This window comes from Aspergillus neoniger (assembly GCF_003184625.1).
Source record: "Aspergillus neoniger CBS 115656 unplaced genomic scaffold BO87scaffold_16, whole genome shotgun sequence".
Lineage (NCBI taxonomy): Eukaryota > Fungi > Ascomycota > Eurotiomycetes > Eurotiales > Aspergillaceae > Aspergillus > Aspergillus neoniger.
The window spans coordinates 40,935-59,521 of NW_020291144.1; the positions used below are offsets into that span (position 1 = coordinate 40,935).

General features: G+C 49.8%; 5 protein-coding genes across 5 annotated transcripts; 2 read left to right on the forward strand and 3 right to left on the reverse strand.

Annotated features, from left to right (window-relative positions):
- Window positions 1–1,575, reverse strand: BO87DRAFT_435950 (phosphotransferase family protein; the record flags this gene model as incomplete). Its single annotated transcript, XM_025627795.1, has 1 exon — window positions 1–1,575. One exon carries the CDS (start codon window positions 1,573–1,575, stop codon window positions 115–117), a length of 1,461 nt encoding a protein of 486 aa, XP_025479626.1. The 3' UTR covers window positions 1–114.
- Window positions 1,576–2,059: 484 nt separating this feature from the next.
- On the reverse strand, window positions 2,060–4,789 carry BO87DRAFT_459026 (dynamin family protein). The gene is made up of 3 exons (XM_025628913.1): window positions 2,854–4,789; window positions 2,349–2,784; window positions 2,060–2,301 (listed from the first exon to the last, which is right to left on the reverse strand). The coding sequence occupies exons 1-3, from the start codon at window positions 4,741–4,743 to the stop codon at window positions 2,069–2,071; spliced, it is 2,559 nt and encodes an 852-aa protein (XP_025479627.1). The 5' UTR covers window positions 4,744–4,789; the 3' UTR covers window positions 2,060–2,068.
- A 949-nt stretch (window positions 4,790–5,738) lies between these two features.
- BO87DRAFT_53444 (uncharacterized protein) lies at window positions 5,739–6,820 on the forward strand. The gene has a single exon (XM_025629360.1). The coding sequence runs from the start codon at window positions 6,090–6,092 to the stop codon at window positions 6,690–6,692; it is 603 nt and encodes a 200-aa protein (XP_025479628.1). The 5' UTR covers window positions 5,739–6,089; the 3' UTR covers window positions 6,693–6,820.
- A 1,600-nt stretch (window positions 6,821–8,420) lies between these two features.
- Window positions 8,421–8,827, forward strand: BO87DRAFT_459027 (uncharacterized protein; the record flags this gene model as incomplete). The annotated part of the gene is made up of 2 exons (XM_025628914.1): window positions 8,421–8,655; window positions 8,718–8,827. The coding sequence occupies 2 exons, from the start codon at window positions 8,421–8,423 to the stop codon at window positions 8,825–8,827; spliced, it is 345 nt and encodes a 114-aa protein (XP_025479629.1).
- A 659-nt stretch (window positions 8,828–9,486) lies between these two features.
- Window positions 9,487–18,193, reverse strand: BO87DRAFT_415925 (nonribosomal peptide synthase; the record flags this gene model as incomplete). The annotated part of the gene is made up of 2 exons (XM_025626717.1): window positions 9,487–17,691; window positions 17,759–18,193. 2 exons carry the CDS (start codon window positions 18,191–18,193, stop codon window positions 9,487–9,489), a joined length of 8,640 nt encoding a protein of 2,879 aa, XP_025479630.1.
- Window positions 18,194–18,587: the final 394 nt, after the last annotated feature.

An 18,587-nucleotide genomic window follows, 5' to 3' on the forward strand; every position in this document is an offset into this window, starting at 1 on the left:
GACAAAGACACTGTTACTTGGCAAAACGCTAATAAAAGTTCAATCGCTCTATATCTACAGGGTGCTGGACCTATCAACGTCGACCGTTCTCATAGAATATCACATTTCACGCTCTTAATCCTGTTCACTCGCCTCTTCTAGTCTCTTCATCTTCAGTACCTGGCGGTATTCTTCGGTATACTCATCTGGGTCCCATGCCAATACCCTATTTTTCATATCGGCAAGCTTCTTCACCACCAGTTGTTCCATCTCATTTCTTTGGCTATCATTCAAGAGTTGTGCCCTTTCTTTCCATGTCTCACTTACGTCTTCAGTCTCGGTGGGTCCATAATACCGTTTGTCAATCTCCAGCCAGTAAATCGCATCGAACGCAAAGCTATGCAAAACAGCATACACCACCCAGAAGTCGCCGGTCTCCCAACTCTTTTTCATTTCATCCGATAGTCGAAACTCGCTTTGCAGACCCTCGGCATCCTCGCAGTGCCGTAATGCCGAGAGAAATGTCTTGAGACGTTGATCAAATATCCGTTTCCAGTCCTCGATCCCTTCAGACCATTCGTCTGGATTCTCGATCAGAAGGCACCACGGCGGTGCGAATGAGAACTCGACCGGTGCTGCATAGGTAAACTCCCAGTCCACCACACCGGTCACTCGTTTATCGTCATTTAGAAGAATATTCCCTGGTCGGAGATCATCACACCAGAGCCTGAATGGCCCATGCTCATGGCGTGCGCTGAAGAGCCTCTTTTCCTTAGCAAGTTTGTAGAACAGTTGCCTTGCAATGTACTTCCTCCGACAGTCGTCTGCGGATTCTACTGAATCATTCCTTTGATGGATCAAATGCTGGATATTAAGCTGTGCTAACGCTTCCATGTACGAAGACGTAGTCTTGAAAGTGGCGTTGGGTGGTGGAAGCTTTGAGCGAGGCAATGTCCCCAAACGAACGAGCTCGTTCATGTTCATTGATAACGGACGACTGGCTATTTCCCAAGTACAATCATCCACCTGCACCAGCGACCCTATCAAGCTGAATTCTGGCTTGACAAGCTTGAGAAGAATTTTAGCTTGTTCGGCGTAGAGCTTCCAAAGATCCTCTTCATTGATGTCTGGATTAAGATACCCTCGCTTCTCCACCGGACAGCTCGGTGCATTCAATGCAGTATACATGTTTGTCGTGTGTTCAATATGGCTCATCATAATAAAAGGGCTGAGTCTGAGCGGACTCTCATCTCGTGTCCCAGAGTGAAGAACAGAAGGGACCAGGATTGATGTCCGATTTGACAGGTATCGCATCAAAGCAATTTCGTTCCTCGTCTTTTCCTCGGGGAAAATGATTGCTCCAGGTTGCGGGAAGCGAATATCAGTCGCCCCTTGCGTGTACTTCATTTGCAAGATGATGTTAAACGAGCCTTTTCCGATAATACTGAATTCGGGGTCGTCGCCAGAATCATGTGTGAGAATAAAATGCGCAATTGCTTTCTTCACCTCGATGTTAAGGAATTTATTCACCCAAGTGTCCGAGATTTCGTCCGACTGCTCCCATGCCACATCGTCATAGCTCATTTGAGGCTTCATATTCGTAAATCCAAGCGGTATATTCGCTCCCTGGTGAGTCTGTCAATTCGGTAGGATACGGAGTGTGAGTGACAAATTATTGCTTGGATACCCCATCTGGTACAATATATGCGAGCGTTACCCGACATCGGGGATGAACCTTTTATACCATTTGCAAAGTCGAGGGTTGGGGCAAGATTTCAAGGAATATGCCGTCGAATAAGCCACGAGAGACAAAGTTGGCAACGGAATCAGCCGTGGTTAATCTATCACGAAACGACAACCTAGCAGTTCACCAAATGGCTCTGAATATATTCCTGATTCGTGAAGATAATCTACAGTGTATATAAATATTAATGCCAACGATCGGAGATAGCCCGGGCTATACACTATCTGAGTTATGTTACATGAGCAGAAATCCGGCAATACTTGAGAATAACCACTTCAATTGACCTTGTTTGCATTCAGAATCATCAAGGCAAGCTATTAAATTCTCAACTATACTCGGCATACATTACTGGTGGCTATTATCTGGGATGAAGATTCCGGAGAACAGGCTGGGTGGGTCCGGTGGTGGCACCTTGGCTTTCTCCCCACCCTTTTCATAAATCTCAACAGTTTGGGGCAGTCTTACCCTGGGCTTCTTGGTCACGAAGTCGAGTTTGGTTGACGAAGTCGCCTTGGGTGGTTTTTTCGCACTTAGTAAGGGCGGATTTTCGAAGCCCTTCGAAGACGGGGTTTGCGGGGCTTTCATACAAATGAGCGAGGTCCTAGCTGGTAATATGACGACTTACTCGTGAAATTAAAGACACTTGGGGTTTGCTCGTCGTGAAAGGGCTTTGTAGTTTGTGATTTAAGATTTTTCACTTCTTGCGGACTCAAAAACAGTGACGACTGAGTCGTCGATTTTGCCCCTGTGACTGGCGGGCGAATGTCCTGAAAGCCGATTCGTGGTTTTTCCAGCTTTTCAATTGAGGGTGGGCCACTCAATGAAGGCTTTTGGATGTTGAAGGTCTTGAGAGTGCGGAGACCTGCCTGCAATTTCTCGACCTCACTGGCCAAACGGTCTCTCTCGTCGCTAGTAAAGGATGGCTCGGAGGCTAATTCTCGGACCTGGTCATCGTGCATATTGTTAATTACCTGGCTAGTCAGAATACGCTGTATAGGGTCAAGAAGACAATTTTCGATGCCCAGAGTTGCGACGTTGTCGACGAAGGTCACTATAGCAGTCTGCGAGAGAGAAATTAGCACGCGCCATATTTTTTTCTGAAGCTAAATCTTCTGCTGTTTCGTTCTTACATCATAATATGCTTGCATTTGGTCGATGATATCAGCCGCCGCATATTCATCGCGGTTTAATTCCATGTTGGAAGTTGCTTCTTCGATTGCTTTCATCGAGAATAGCGCTTCCCCCTCAGACATATGACTATTACTAGACATGAGCTTTGTCTTCAACGAGGATAGATGCCGTTCGCTTCGCGCCTTTTGAATCTGTGTGAGGAAGCTCTTGCCCACAGGCAGCGGGTGGCCCCGTTTTGTGTATGCAGTCAGCTCATCGAGCTTGGCCAGCAAGTTTTGCCTCAGCTTGTCCAATGCGGGCTCAATAATTAATCCAACCAGCAAGGAGAACGTATGGTCGTCGGCTGTGTGCTGCATCACAAGTAACGCAAAATACCGCACTGATTCCCAGGTCTTCATGAGGTGCTCTTTGGCAAGCCCTTCCCATGGAAGGGACTGATCGCGAAACAGGCTACCAACAAGGAGCTGGTTGGCGCTGCCTGGCAGCTCAATCCCTCTGTTTTTCCGAGCCTGTTCGGCGACCTCCTCTTCCAGATTTTTCCGAAGGACATAATGTGGTAACTTTCCAGATAAGTAAGGATTTTTCAAGTCGAGTGGCGCGGATTCCTGACCGAACCCAGGGAAACGATCTACGATGATCCGCCGGGACCCTCGAGTGGCCATGGCGTCAGCGAAGTATTCATTCAACTGCCTGATGACGGCCCTGAGTCGCCGGAAATCGTGAATATCACTTATACTCTCAAACGCGCCAAAGAACTCGTCGGCATAAAGCCCGTGCAACGCTTGCCCTGTGATGCGCTCAAAGCTGGTGCTGATGTTGAGAAGATATCCCCTTTGCTGTTGTCGGGTGGTGCGTGGGGAGCCCAGCTTTGAGAGCGCCTTCTCCCGATCAGAAGCCTTTTCTTTGATGTCGGCTAATAGCCCGGGAAGGTTACGACGAATTTGAATAAACAAAATACTGCTGAGGCGCCGCCGGAGACTCTCTATTCCGACATTGTTCCTTGATAGAGATGACCATCGGCCCTGGTTGAAGAATTCCTTCTCTCTTGCATCGCGAGCGTCATCCGGGATATCCCGTGTTTCAAAGGAGCGATTGCGCAAAACGTGCCACCCTAACTGCAATCGAATTTTTTCATTAGAGACAAACTGGAGATACGTCTTCTCCTCCTCTGAGTCGGGTTCAAGAGTATCCGGTTGCGTGATGATTCCGAGCGTGCGCTCCCGCTTTGAATCAAACCGTTCAGCAATGTTCAGAACCTCCTGGAGATGGTAGTCGGCCTTTGCGCTGATGACTGCAAGAATGATGCTTCTTTTGTTCTTCATATACTTTTCCGTCAAGGTTCGGACTACCCTGATTCCTTCCAAGCTCTGGTCCTGGCTCACAGAGTAATAAAGGCCAGGCAAGTCCACCAAGGTCAATTCTGGCTGATCAGGCCCCAGAATCTCGACCTTTAGAACATCATCACTAAATCCAGAATGGGCTGTTTCATTTACGCCCATTTGACCTTTGGCCTTCTCGATGATAGTTGGTAAATCATTATCGGCTGGGGATAGCTCCTGTGCAAACGCCTGCAGAATTGCTCGTTCTCGTGCATCTTTACGCGATGGCCCCGGTTCGATGGAGATCTTAATTGTGGGTGTTGGGCTTCGGCGCAGGATGACTTCGGTCGCGAATCTCGTACAGATGTTGCTTTTCGCTGGGAATCTAACTCTGGAGATAGCTTCAAGGACGGAACTCTTTCCACTTGACTGGTTACCGCAGACCACCAGCTGAGGAAGTTCCACGAGGCTGCCGACTCCAATCGCTCGTAGCTCGTCGATGCCATCTAGCAGCTTAGACTGTTCTCGTTGCAGCTGATGCAACGCCTCTTCCGCGGGTGTGGTAGGCATGACGATGTAGCTTTGGTTAAGTCAGATAATGGGACATGGAGTATTGCGACAAAGCGAGGAATTACTTCTGTCGCGGCAGGAGATCAGATTAAAGAGGCGATGCCAGCTCCAGGGACATCACCCATCTACTCTAACCGCCCATGTCCCTCGAAACCGAGCAATTATCTGGCACAGCGACCTTGCATTAGCGTCTGTAACGTGATGGGTAGCCGGGCAGTCTGTCTGGTCGGCCGGTCGAACGCTTCGGCGCTAATGAGGGCTCGGTGGTTCAGGCGTAGCCAATCGCGCTTTCCAGAGCATAGCATAGCCTCTGTCTACATATCCAAGGGAGGCGGAAAGAGCACTTTCGGCGCATGATGTGAAAACTTAAGTCGCACTTAGAATCTTTTGTTGCTATGCATCCCAACTTCTGTCCACAGAAGCACTGCAAAGATTGTATGACTTGCCCAGTGGCTGTATTTTATCCCTGCATCAACAAAAGGGAAGCTGGTCCCGAGTCAGAACCACCATTAGCTGGATGCTGTTTCTCACAAGAATACCTACGTCCGGGTGCTACCGCAAACCTAGAAATGTAGATCTCTCGCAGGTGTTGACATCGGGGATGCTATCGGCGGGTGGCCGCAGAAGTCGACTCCACCTTTCCGGGCGGTGCGGACCTCCGTATCATCCGTTGCGCCTTATGTACATGCGTGCATATGTGTGGGGATGTTCAACTGAAAGGCACTGTCACTGTCTGTGTGCTATAGCATCAAGTCTGAGTTTATTATTAGGGTCGTCCATCTGATACTACTAGTTCTTGGGGAAGATTGGAGTTTGTGCCTTTTGATCATCATACCAGTTGAATTAAACTGACAGTGTACTAAGACACGCGATTTGGCAGTTAATATATATACTATCCACACCAAGTTACATTATGTGGAATTACTAGTAGCAGGTGAACACACTGAAGATCGGACTTCTGGTAGTATGCAGAGTAGCATGGAAGTAATAATTCTCGTAAAACTAGTGGCAGTAAGTGACAATTGGCAGCATAATTTCCTGAACATGGTCACCTTGTAGGACCCACGATCACTAAGTAGCGTTTATAACTTCGTGCTCGTAGATAGCAGACTACTACTAGTAGTGGAAGTCAGAATTGAAGCCTTTTTTTAAGGGACAGACGATCAAGGATCCTGCTGAAACGGAATATAAAATATTTATGGGTCTGATGATGCTTAGACACCCCATGTTCAAGTATTATCATGTTAAATCGGAAGCTTCTGTCCTGAGAACCCAACCGAGGCAGATGAGTGCACGTGACCAGTTCCAGCCCCGTGTGGGATCTAGCTGACTATGTCCAAATTCCTATGAAACTAACTAAGATACATGACAGTGAAATTTCAATCGTAATGTCTGTCGTGATCCTCCCTTCCCGCCATGATATACGGACTGAATACATTGCATCCTGCTCAATGTCAAATGCAGTGTTGAGAGAAGCGGAGGATGGCGGCAGAGTGGATCCATCCGCGTCCAGTTGTTGGGAATCTTGGGATAACCCCGAATCCAAGAATGTTCGGTGGAGCCCACCAGCCGCGGCAGAAGGCAGTAGAAGGTGCAGAAGGTCCCAGCGAGGCGAGCGATTATTGACACGATTAATGCATCCTTGCCGACCGGCGGGCCGCGTCGGAGCCCTGCGCGATGAGGCAGAAAGTCTAGAGCATCCCTTCGAAAGTCTAGAACTGCCTCAAGGGATAAATCATGGACGTGTCATTGTGTTTTGGGGTCCGATCGGAGGTCGATGGAAGAATGATCATCACGCAGAGCAATTGATCGGGCATCCGGAGTTACACCGATGCCCCCAGGCGAAATGGCATCTTCACGACTTCTCTCCCCTTCTTCATCATCGGGATGGAGAGCGGGCTCGCCCCGCTGCAGATAGTATGCGATCGGACGACGTCTACAGAGGATAAGGCGGGTTGCTCGGCGACTTTTATACTCTTGAACCTGTCTGCGAGTCCGACGCTGCGGGATCTTGCTTGGATGTCGCCCGAAGTTCTTTGCATGCAGCTCCGATCTTGTCAAAGTCTTCTACAAGTGTTAGCTGGCAGTAGGATCTGTTTTCCGTATCCAAGTCACTTTCTTCCAGCCGATCCGGTCTCCGTCCATTGCGAGTCGGTGATGTTGGAAGGGTGGTTGACGAGAGTTGTGAATATCGCCTCTCCTCAGCTAGTCCATCGACCAACCTCTGGATCCTTGGGAGATGTTTGCACAATCCATTTCGATAAATGAAGCTGGCTGGGAGGGATTTACATCCAGGTCATTCCGAGGCGACATGGTTGTCCTGGCACATTGTGGCGATTGTGAACCGGCCACTGCCTTGGCGTTGTCGGTGTGACGCGGTTTGCTCCGTGTCCATCCCCATCTTCTACCGGATATCTGCGACGTGATGTGATGGGATAGATTGAGAATCATGTTGTTGATGTTGCACTGCCGACTGCTTGGTGTGATTTATCCGGCATTGTGAGGGTCCAACATTTTATCCACATCATCACCCCAGTGATAATCTTCGCCTGCATCGTGCCCCTCAGCCCTGCCACACTGTTCTATTCTTATCGATATCCTGCATTCCAGCTATTCTTAGCACAGTGCATCCCACTGGGCATTGACAGGTTGCTGAGTGCATCGGCAATGAATGGTGACAGATGGTGATGCGGTGTTCAGCTGCACCAGCCAGCACATCCCGACTGACTGCCGCTTGGAATAGAAACATTCAGTCGGACTGCCTCTCCAACACTTCACTGCGGTCGCATCCGGGCAATATTCATAACAACACAACAACTTCTCTCGTGTTCCCAATAATGAAACCAGGAGGCTTTTATTGCCGATTAATCGCCCTGCCCTCGATTATCCGATTTGATCCGGTGATCCGGCTCGTCCACCTGCCGCGAAGGATGAACAGGATTCACCAGGGCCACTTCATCCCACTGTGGCTCCATGATCGCCATCCCCACCCGGCCTGGAAAACCCCAAATGATGGACGTGGCGCATCCGAGACATGCATGCAGTGAGCCGTCCCTTCAGCCCCCCAAAGCTCCCAGCCTCAGCGGCGCCCAGCCCCCGCCTTCGATCGATTGATTGTAACCTGGGCCGGCAGTGGACTCTCACTCAACGGCGGGAACTGAGGCAAGAAGAAGAGGAGTGAATGAATTGAATAGCAGATATAATTATACTAGTGAAGGCATTTTTAAGGAACCCCAAGGGCAGAAGAGAAAAAGGCAGAGCTTGGAAAGACGGTGAGAGGATTCGCCGCTATTAAGGTTGCAATGGCATCATGAGAGGGTCCAACTCGGCTGACGGACGGCATCACTTTTGGTCTTGAATGGCAGGGATCGTCGAGGCAAGGCGCCGATCTTTGCCCCCGCGGATGCGCGAAATCCCCAATTGATGAAAGTCTAGGCTAACACTAGTAGCTGGTGGTTGTTGTTGTTGCGGGGAGACCGATAACTGGGGCCATTCACGCTGACTGACAGTCGGTTGTCTATAAAAAGAGGGCATGCACCTGCTTATTTCCTCTTTATTATCAACAACCTCACTCTTCTAAACCTAATAATTCATATAAGCTTATAATACTTACGACTATTACCACCCTACTACATCGAGAAATACTCCTCATCTCCAATACTATCTCAACCGCCAAAATGCAATTCACCCTGCTCCTCTCCGCTCTGATGGCAATGATCATCTCAACCCTGGCCCTCCCTACTGGCGACACTCGTCTCGCTCAACTTCGCCTGTTCGGCGAACCCGGCTGCTATGATCAAAACATGGGCGAACTGGGCATTTACCGATCGGCTCTCAACCAATGCAAAACCTTCCCCGGCAACCAAACCATCGAATCTGTTAGCTTCGAATACAATGTCGCCGGCTGCGGTGGTAAGCTTTTCTCCTCTGCCAAGATTATACAATTTCGCGTGCCTTGCTAATTCTGTATACAGTGCAAATCTTCACTGAAGACGATTGCTCCGCCGGTCAGCACAATGTCACTCTGGGACAATGCCTCCAAGGCGATGCCGAATATGTCAGCTACAAGTTGGTGTGCAACTGAGGGATTGACTTCATGATATTTTCTACGATAATGTCGATGCGATTTGAGTGGATGGTGTATAATGAATGATGGAACAATGTATAGAGGAGAGGAATGGCCACCTTTCCACGCAGTCTCGGGAAAATAATAATTGTGTCTATACGGCCAGATGATGACGATGGATGATGGGACTTTATGACATGTTACGGTCGCGAATGCTGTACCTAATATTTACTGCCTATACGAATGATATGCAATCATGCTTTAATGCAATTGCATTATGTGTGCAATAGACGTTTCAGTCTTTCGGCGAGCTTGGTAGGCTGCTATATAGCGCAGCAAATTTTACTTGGTCCCCGAGTATTGAAGGATACACTGTAGATTCCGGTACCCATTTTATCTATGCCTTTACCTATCTTAACGGGACAGCAGAAGTTAACAAACCCCATTCTAGAAGAAAGCTTGGTGCTACTGAAGGCACCATTAAAACATCGACGCGAATACCACGCTTGATTGCATATGAAAAGCAACACATATATAACGTCCTGCGACCCTGAAAGCTCAGATTATGCTCAAGGACTAGCTTTGCATTGAGCTCAGCAAGTATAAATAGCAGATCAGCATGCTACATATGGTCAGACCGGAATTTCCTTGCGAATCCCGTTCTCATCTCGGGCAACTCAAAACGCCACACCATCCACTGCTCCATCAACACAACCGTCGCGCAAAAGGGGTGAAAACAAGGCGACTTCTGGAGACTGCGAGAATCTTTGCCCAGTTTTCAAAAGCCTGGAAGCCAACACAGAAGCCTGCTCATTGCTCATCACACTGCTCGAAGTAAGCACCTGTATTTCCCACGTTCGCTCATCAACAAATGAACGAACTCGCAGCTGATGCGGCAAATCGCCCCGGCCGTCCATTGAATATTGCACAACTTCGGCGTCTTTGAATGAGAACGATGGAATACTTTGCGTAGGGAAATGATTCAAGTAGCAGCCGTAGTCACTGCCTGCCGACCAGTTAGTGCAATTAGCAATGATGTCGGGCAGTTCGACGTATCCGAGACGGGAGGCCGAGGTGCAGCTCTCCTGTAAGCTCCGACAAAGGTCAAGGACCGTCCAATTCTGCTGCAATTGCACTCTGATGGGACTGCGGTTGAAGCAGGGCCCAAGGAGAGTCTCCACTCCTGGGATGGGTCCACGGGCGTTCAGAGACAGTCCATATGTTACGTCGTGGGCTTTGGCCGTCTCGGCCAATGTGAAAGCGAACGCTGCATTGACAAGAATTGCGAGCGTGATTCCTGGCGGTGGTGAGGGGAGTTCACCAGCTACGATTGCTTTCACATCTGTAGCTTTGGCCTCTCCTGGAAGGGTGGGGTCCGATAAGGTGGTCAGACGAGATCCTCGCAGATAGTCTTTCCAGAAGCTGAATGCCTCTGGTGAGCGGTATTTGGCAGATCTATATACATACTCCGCGAAGGGTACTGCTATTGGTGGTGAGAGTTGACAGCCATTGTAAGCTGACTCCAAATCAGCGAAGAGGAGCGGCAGCGAAAATCCGTCGTACTGTGCATGAGACAACCGGACAACGAATGTGTGGTCTATCGGAGACTGAGAAACGAGTTCAAACTTTGTAAATAACTTTGTGGGGACATCGGAAGCACCGGAATCAGCTTCATCGTGAATTGCACCCCCGACCGACTTGTAGGTAAATGGAACGTTGACAGCTCGCAATACAACCTGAACGAATCTCCGTTCGAGTTTCATAAAGACAGTGCGTAATATACTGTGCTTTTGTATCACTGCAATACAAGCCCTTCTAAGCTCATTCAGATCGACCTTGCCATGGATATTAAGGCGCATGGAGACTGGGGTCCAACGGTTAAGGAACCAAGCTTGTGTGTCCGTGACAGGAACTACATCAGCTACTTCGGTGGGATTCAGTCCGATTCTGACAAGCTCGCTCGTAACGGCAGATGGGAGACTACCTCCGACAAGCGAGAATGGCGCGGAGCTCGAGGTTGAATTCTGAGAGGCAGGGACATCGTGTGTCGAACTGCGCCAAGATCGGATCCTTTCCGCCAGACCGGCAGCAGTTGGACACTCGAAAATATCACCGACTTTCACATCAGTATGGAGGCTTTGGTTGATTCCAACAACCAACTTTACCGCAGTCAGGGAGTGTCCTCCGTGGTCAAAAAAGCTCGCAGATATGCCGATTTCTCTGCCTAGCACCTTCGTAAATTCGGCAAGCAATGCACGTTCGACATCATCATGCGGGTTTACTCTAGCTGTGATGGTGTTTTGGGATGTATAGACAGCAGCCATGCTTGCCAAAGCCTTGCGGTCAACTTTCCCATTGCTGTTGACAGGTATTTGCTCCAAAACTCGGATGATTCTGGGCACCATGTACGGAGGCAATGTCGTTTGCAAGGCCTTTCGCACCCAGTTCCCTATATCTCGATTTAATGCCAACTGTCGTGGGTTGTTAGTCAATTGGCGGAGGGGCCGTTCACAGTGGTCAGTTGGGAACCGGAATAGCACCCTTGCGCCCTTGTGGTCAGGCTGAATGCGGTGGAATATGGCATCCAGCCCGCCGCGTTGGGTGTGTTGTCGGGCCCAGCTGATTTCGGCTTGGAAACCAGACTGCTTGGCTAATCTGGTTAGATCGAGTGGTGTGAGGGACGGAATATGTCTGGCGATTTCATCGAGTGACTGAACCCATCCAGGCCCTCCAACCCTTTCAACCAGGCGACCCTTGAGCAGGTCTACGATAAGTCGCTCCAGGATAGTCTTCCTGTAAGGGATATTGCTTATCGCCACCACGGATGTGTCATTGGGCTGCTGCTGCAGATATGCCAAAAGAGACTCGTAGTTCATCTTCCTCGCCGTAAAGTCAACCCATTGATCCTCTTCAACATCGTGAATGTGCCGTCGCTGAGCTTGTCGGTGCTTCGCGTGCAAGACCGCGGCATACCGGTAACAACTGAGCTCGTTGGTGGCTACCATACGCTTGGGAAGAATTTCCACATGCTCAATAAGCTGCCGGAATCGGTCTGGTAAGGATGTGAAAAAGGCCGGGTCTACCAACAGCTCCTCTTCCATGTGAACTGTTTCGGCCATCTGTGCTCGAACATCATCCATGGTGGGTAACTTCTGCGTACTACTGGCCAAGGCCTTGCTCACTTGAAATTCTTCGTACAGCGCATATGATCGTATGTCACCAAAGAAGATGCGTTTGGCGCCTTGCAGGCACACAAGGTCCTCGACAACTTTGAGCAGATAATCAGTGGACGGAAAGTACTGCGCCACAGAGTTGATGATGGCCACATCGACGGAGTCAGATCTTTCAAGCTGGGAGATATTGTCGGCTGTCCCTTTTTGCAACCGGACCTTGGCCTGTAAACCAGGAACATCTGTGACTGCTGCCCGGACAAAATCGACTGCCCTGCCTGATGGCTCAAGCGCAGTGTAGCTCTCTAGCCCCGCGATGATATTGAAGAGAATCATGCCGGTGCCTGTCCCAACCTCAAAGACATGGCCAGCTGAGCCCCCATCAAGGAGGGCGCCAATGGTGTCATCTAGCCATTCATTCATTTCTGCATTGTCAATCAAGTCACCGGTATACATCGACTTCCACCCTACAAAGTCCCTTCCAACCTTAATGGATCGAAGGCGCGAAATACCATATATGTTGGTATCGAAGAGATTTTTCCATGCTTCTATCTGCTGGGCGCCGTCATCGGTCTCTACTTCCCCGCCTAGGGACAAGCCCTCGCCTTCACGAACTGTGATGAAGCTGACCAACTCTGCATCCCCAGCTTTTTCATGTCGGATAATTGTAACAGCATGCTTGATAAAGCCGTAAGCGAGCATAGACTGATCGATCTCATCCACCTCCACGCGATGGCCACGTATTTTCACCTGGTGATCCCTGCGACCAAGGTATTCAAGCTGGCCATCAGTGGGCCGATATCGAGCAAGATCCCCGGTCCGGTAGGCCCGCATTGATGGTTGCCCGGGGAGATCCAACATCACAAAACGGTCAGCATCGAGCCTTGAGTCAATATACCCTTTAGCCAACCCGTCGCCAGTAACGATGAGCTCGCCCATTATTCCCACAGGAACCAGCTTATTTCTCGGATCCATTACGTAGGCACCAGAATTGCTCACAGGTGTACCTATAGGAACACGATGGGGGTAGGCCTCTTTCTCCGTAACGCTATAGATGGTGCTCAGTACCCCGTTTTCAGTCGGCCCATAAGCATTTATCAGCTCCCCTCGCACCAACGCGCGGGCTTTCGTAGCATCCAATGGATCCAGACGGTCTCCTGCGGCAAACAGGATGTCCAACTGACTGATAATGGACGGGGATTCAATCAAGCACTGTTTAAGCATAGCTGGCGTTATCATGGCAACTTGAATGCTCTCCCGAACGAAGGTCTGAGCGAGTGATCTGTAGTCGAGTACAGTGATATGGTCGATGCAGACCAATGTTCCTCCGTTGAGGAGTGCTGTGTATATCTCCCACACCGACATGTCGAAAGCAAGATTGCTCATATGTGCTATGTTTCCAGCAGCAGAGTCAGGACTGATGACACTAGTACACTGTGTCAACCTGACTATTGCCTTGTGTTGCATTATAACTCCCTTGGGTATTCCCGTGGAGCCAGATGTATACACAACGTATGCGACACTGTCGGCACGGGGCATGCTAGTCCTCGCCGCATGCGGACTAGGTGTCTCACCTTGGACCGTTGCAGCCAGGATATCGGAGATGGAGAAAAAGTGAAGGTGGCTCAGACTGATACTAGGGGGCTCAATGTGGCCCCCTAGAAGGATAAGTTCGCAAGCTTGAGTGGATGACAAAATGATGTCCAGGCGGCTGACCGGGGATTTCACATCGAGGGGTAAGTAAGCGAGATTCGCCTTCAAGATGCCCAAAAATGCGGTTACTGTCTCGCATCCCCTGTCTGCATAGACCCCAATCACCGTTTCTGGTGCTAGCGACTGGTTGGTCAGAAAAATTGCGACTCGATCTGATTCCAAGTCTAGCTCATGGTATGTGAGCTGCGTGGAGGAGTCTTTGACAGCGACTTTGTCGGGGCAGCATCTGACTTGCCGTTGAAACACATCGACGATACTGGATTCCCGTGGATAATCTGTTTTCTGCATTTCGAGGAGGCCATACTTCTCCAGAGAGGATTTGGCGTTCGTAAACGGCATCAAATCAATAGGCGTAGTAGGTTGAGCTAGGCCGTGTTCAAGGATGTCAATGAAAACCAAATGAAGCATGCTTATGGTCTCATGGTGGAAAAGGTCAAGGGAAAAGAGGATCTCCCCTCGAAAACTGTCTTCTGCCTGGTAGAAGTGGAATTCCATGTCAAACCTGGAGGCCGATGACAGAGTGAGCCGTTGAGCCTCCACACCTTCAAACGCTAACTTGCCTGAGTCGGATTGGGAGTGGACAGCGAAGACGATCTGAACAAGTGGGTTTCGGGAAATATCACGCTCTTCTGTTAGCTTCGACACAAGTTTCTCGAACGGAAGATCTTGGTTATCGAATGCCATGCTCAACTTTCCCTGAATCTGCTGAACCAGTTGATAGAATGTCGTACACGCATGCTCAACCTTCGTGCGGATACATTGCAGATTGACAAAGAATCCAATGAGTGGCTCCAGTTCTTGGTGATGCCGGCTGGCGAATGGCGCCCCGATAATCACGTCCTCAGCACCGGTAAGACGATATTGCGCCGCCCTGAAAGCCGCAAGCAGCACGGTGTAAGCGGTGACCTGGTGAGCTTTGCAGAAGAGCTTTAGTTTCCTGTAAAGTGCTCCACGTATATCAACCGCTTGAAGTCCAGCGTCACCGGAGAGGATTGGGGGACGTGGCTTGTCACAGAGCAGTTCAGCGGGCTTGCTTCCTTCGATTTCCCTAATCCAGTAACTGACTTGCGATTGATTCTCATCTTCCTGCTGCCGTTGCCAAACTGAAAAGTCACGATAATTTGTTGAAAGCGGGTCGATTTGGGAAAGAGGTGAAAGTCCCCGTATTGCTGCAGAATAGAAGACATTCAACTCCTTCTGAAGAATATCCAGCGACCACCCGTCGGAGATAATGTGATGCATGAAAATTGACAGCACATGATCATCAGCTCCCAGGCGATAAACTAAAGGTCTCCATCCCGGCTCAGCCTTCAAGTTGAAGGCGGTTCGTTGTTCCCTCTGCAGAGCCTCGCAGATGTCCTGGTTGTTGCTGATAGTCATGTCGACAATCTTGAGCTGTTTTGGCTCAAAGGAATGAACCACTTGCACCCCAAGCCCATGCTGGTCTTCGAACGTGGTGCGCAAAGTCTCATGGCGCTCTACTACTGCATTCAAGGCTACCTCCAGCGCGGCAAGGTCGAGCTGGCCGCGAAGTCGTATAGCGAAAGGCAGGGCATACCATGTTGAGCCGGGATGCAATTGGTCCAGAAACCATAGGCGACCCTGTGCAAATGACTGTATCACCGGGCCAGTATATGGAGTCTTCGGTATTAGCGAAAACCCCTTGAATTGCGATTCGAGCCCTTTCGCGAGAGCAGCTATTGTTGGAAACTGGAAAACCTCTTCGACTGTGATATTAATGCCGAGACGTCGATTGATCCGGTCAGCAAACTTGGTAGCCATTGTAGAATCAACGTCATAATCAGTTAGACGATCCGTAGCACTGACGCTGACTCCAACTATAATGATAAATTCCTCAAGGAGGACAGATTCGCTCAATGGCTCGAAAGACTGTTCGGTGACCCGCTGTTTACTGACTGGTGTGGTAGATGATGCGTTAGTCTTATTGCACCAATCTAGCTGCAAGGCAAGATTGGCCACCGTCTGCTCTTGAACGATATCTTGCATTGTCAAGCTGTAACCCATCTGACTACAACGATTAGCCAAACGCATGGCGCTGATAGAATCCCCGCCAAGTCGTATAAAGCTATGATTGATGCCAAAGGAAGATGACTCGATATTCAATATTTCCGCAAAAAGCTGATGCAATTTGATCTCGAACTCAGTCACTGGTGCCACGGCAGGAGATGTCGGTGTCTGGTCATCCTGCAGTTCCTGACGAGTAGAGGTGGAAATAATCTGACGCAGTGCCTTTCGGTCGGTTTTTCCCGTTCTGGTCAACGGAACAGATTCGAGTGGGAGGTATATGCTTGGCCACATGTGGTCGGGCAGAGTTTTCTCCAGCGTCTCCTTGATTGTGTCCACATATGCTTGGAAATGTAGCAACAAAGCCGGCTGGTCTTGAGAGTACAAGAAAGCAACGACGATCGGTGTCTCGCCGCCCTTTGGGGCAGCAGCTTCCACTATGACCTTTTCCACCGATGGGCTGGTCTGACGAATCTGGTACTCTACCTCGCCCAGTTCGAGTCGTTTTCCGCGGATCTTCACCTGCGTACTTTTGCGGCCGATGTACCGGAGTTTGCCGTCGGCATAGTCCTGCGCCAAGTCGCCCGTTTTGTAAAGTCTAGCTTTAGTATAGGTTCCCGAGGCCATCGCATGGAGCCACCTTGGAGGATCAATGAATGTAGATGCCGTTTGAGATTCATTGTTGAGATATCCCTTTGCAAGTCCGGGACTCTCAATCAACACTTCACCAACAGCCCCGACTGGTGCCAGGCGACTATGATCCGTAGGATCCACCAACCAAAGATTCCCTGTCGGCGAGGGACCAATGCATCTGATATCTGTCGCAGAACGAATGGGCTGAGAGACACAGACACCTGCCCATTCAGTGGATGCGTATACTAGGAGCATATCTACCTCGTCCGCCAACTTATGGAAGAGGTCGCTGCGCATGGGCTCACCAGCGAAGGCTAGTGTCTTCAAGGACCCTAGAGGGGTTGCTAGTGATAGTGCTGCTGAGGGGGTGAGTACCGCCCAGTTGACCTGCATTGAGTCTATCGCGCTATTGAGTCCATTCATGCAATCTTCCTTCGACGGGATGCAGACTGTAGCGCCTACTGCTAGTGAACAGTGCACCTCCATCAGGGACGCCGCAAAGCCGTGCGAGGCAAATTGCAACACCCGGCTCTCGGCTGTAATTCTGAGCGCCTGTGACTGGTATTCCACATTTTCCAACGCCCCATGGCAAACAACGCAACCCTTAGGCTTTCCGGTACTTCCAGATGTAAATAGCACATACGCCGTGGTATCGGGGGTGATCTTTGGCCACTGAGGATTCGAAGGGGCGTTTGACAGGCTTGATGTTGTTTTCGCAGATACAATAACAACATTGTCAACGAGACTTGATAGAATTGGTACCACGTCCGAAGACGCAAGCGCAACCGTACTGTTTAGCTGTCTAACCATGTCCTGCAGTCGACTTGTCGGTTGGGTTGGCTCAAGGGGCACAAAAGCGCCACCGGCTTTCATGATGGCAATTTCTGCCACAGTCATCCACCGAGGGTTGGTCATCATGACAGGGACCATGCTCTGCGGCCCAATTCCCAAAGATTGAAGACGGGTGGCCCATCGTGTTGTCAAGGAGTCAAACTCAGAGTAGGAAAGGACCCCATCCCAAGCACAAATAGCTGGGTGATGAGGCCGCTCGCATGCATGCCGATGGATCATCTCAATCAGAGATGTTGCTGGACCCCGACTATTCTTGAGGTTCCATCGTAGAACATGGGCGCAGTTTAATTCGCTGAATAGCGCCAGGTCCATGATGCGTCTATTACTGTCGGCCAAGATCTCCTGGACAACCTTCAAGACGGTGGACGAAATGTTCTCAGCAAGGCATGGTGAGAGGGCTGAACTCTTGTGGACTAACGATAGTCTCACCAAGGCTGACAGTTCGTTTACCTCACCCACCAACGCAATGCTATAGTTCCACTTTTCGGCCTATAAATTCCCATTAGCACCCAACCTTACCCAGTCTGCTGCTATGTGGGCGGATATCAAGACTCACCTCCATCAGGAATTTCGATTGATCAGATTCTGAAATTTCTCGAATCAGGGCAATGGCGGTATTATGAGCTGGAGGGCACTCGGCACAGAGATCCTCCGGCTCTGTACCGAGATCCGACTTGAGCAGCTCTATCAATGAGGCATCGGGTAGTATGTCTGATTGGATGACTTTCTCGGGGCCTGATGCCAGGTGTGGAGAGCTATCGCGATAGTCCCGATAACCAACGCATATACGGTCAATCTCCAGAAATGGCCACATGACAACTAACCACACAGTCCTTATAAACAATGAGGTTGCAATTCCAGTGTCGTGACAGAACTTCTCAATGTCCATAACTGGAAGAGGGAGAATATCTTGCGCCCGGATGGTGCATTCTGCCTCTACACTGTCGTTTAGGCTTGGAAAAATGCCGTTGATGTCCCTTTTGGTCTCCATTATGAGATTTGCTAAGCGATGTGAGACTTGAACGTTATAGTATTGAACCCACCCAGCTCAAAGTGATAGGTTATGACTCAAGAATTCAACCTGGGGTGTGCTGATATACTGCGCCGTGTTCAGATGGTAATATCTTGAACTCAGAAACTGTTGGGGCTGGACACAGACTCGAACTTATACCCAGTTCGGACCGTGAGAGACTCCCATTACATGCTGAAATCGGAGCATATCCTCGTGTCTTACCGGACAGTCCGACTGATCCATCATATCAAATGTTCTACACCGTGCAGCTGCTGCTAAAACTACCACGCTATGCATTGTATCTCGCATTTGACAGAGGGACACACCGCTAGAACCTCATGGTGGCTCCAGTTGGTTATGGGTGGTAATGAAG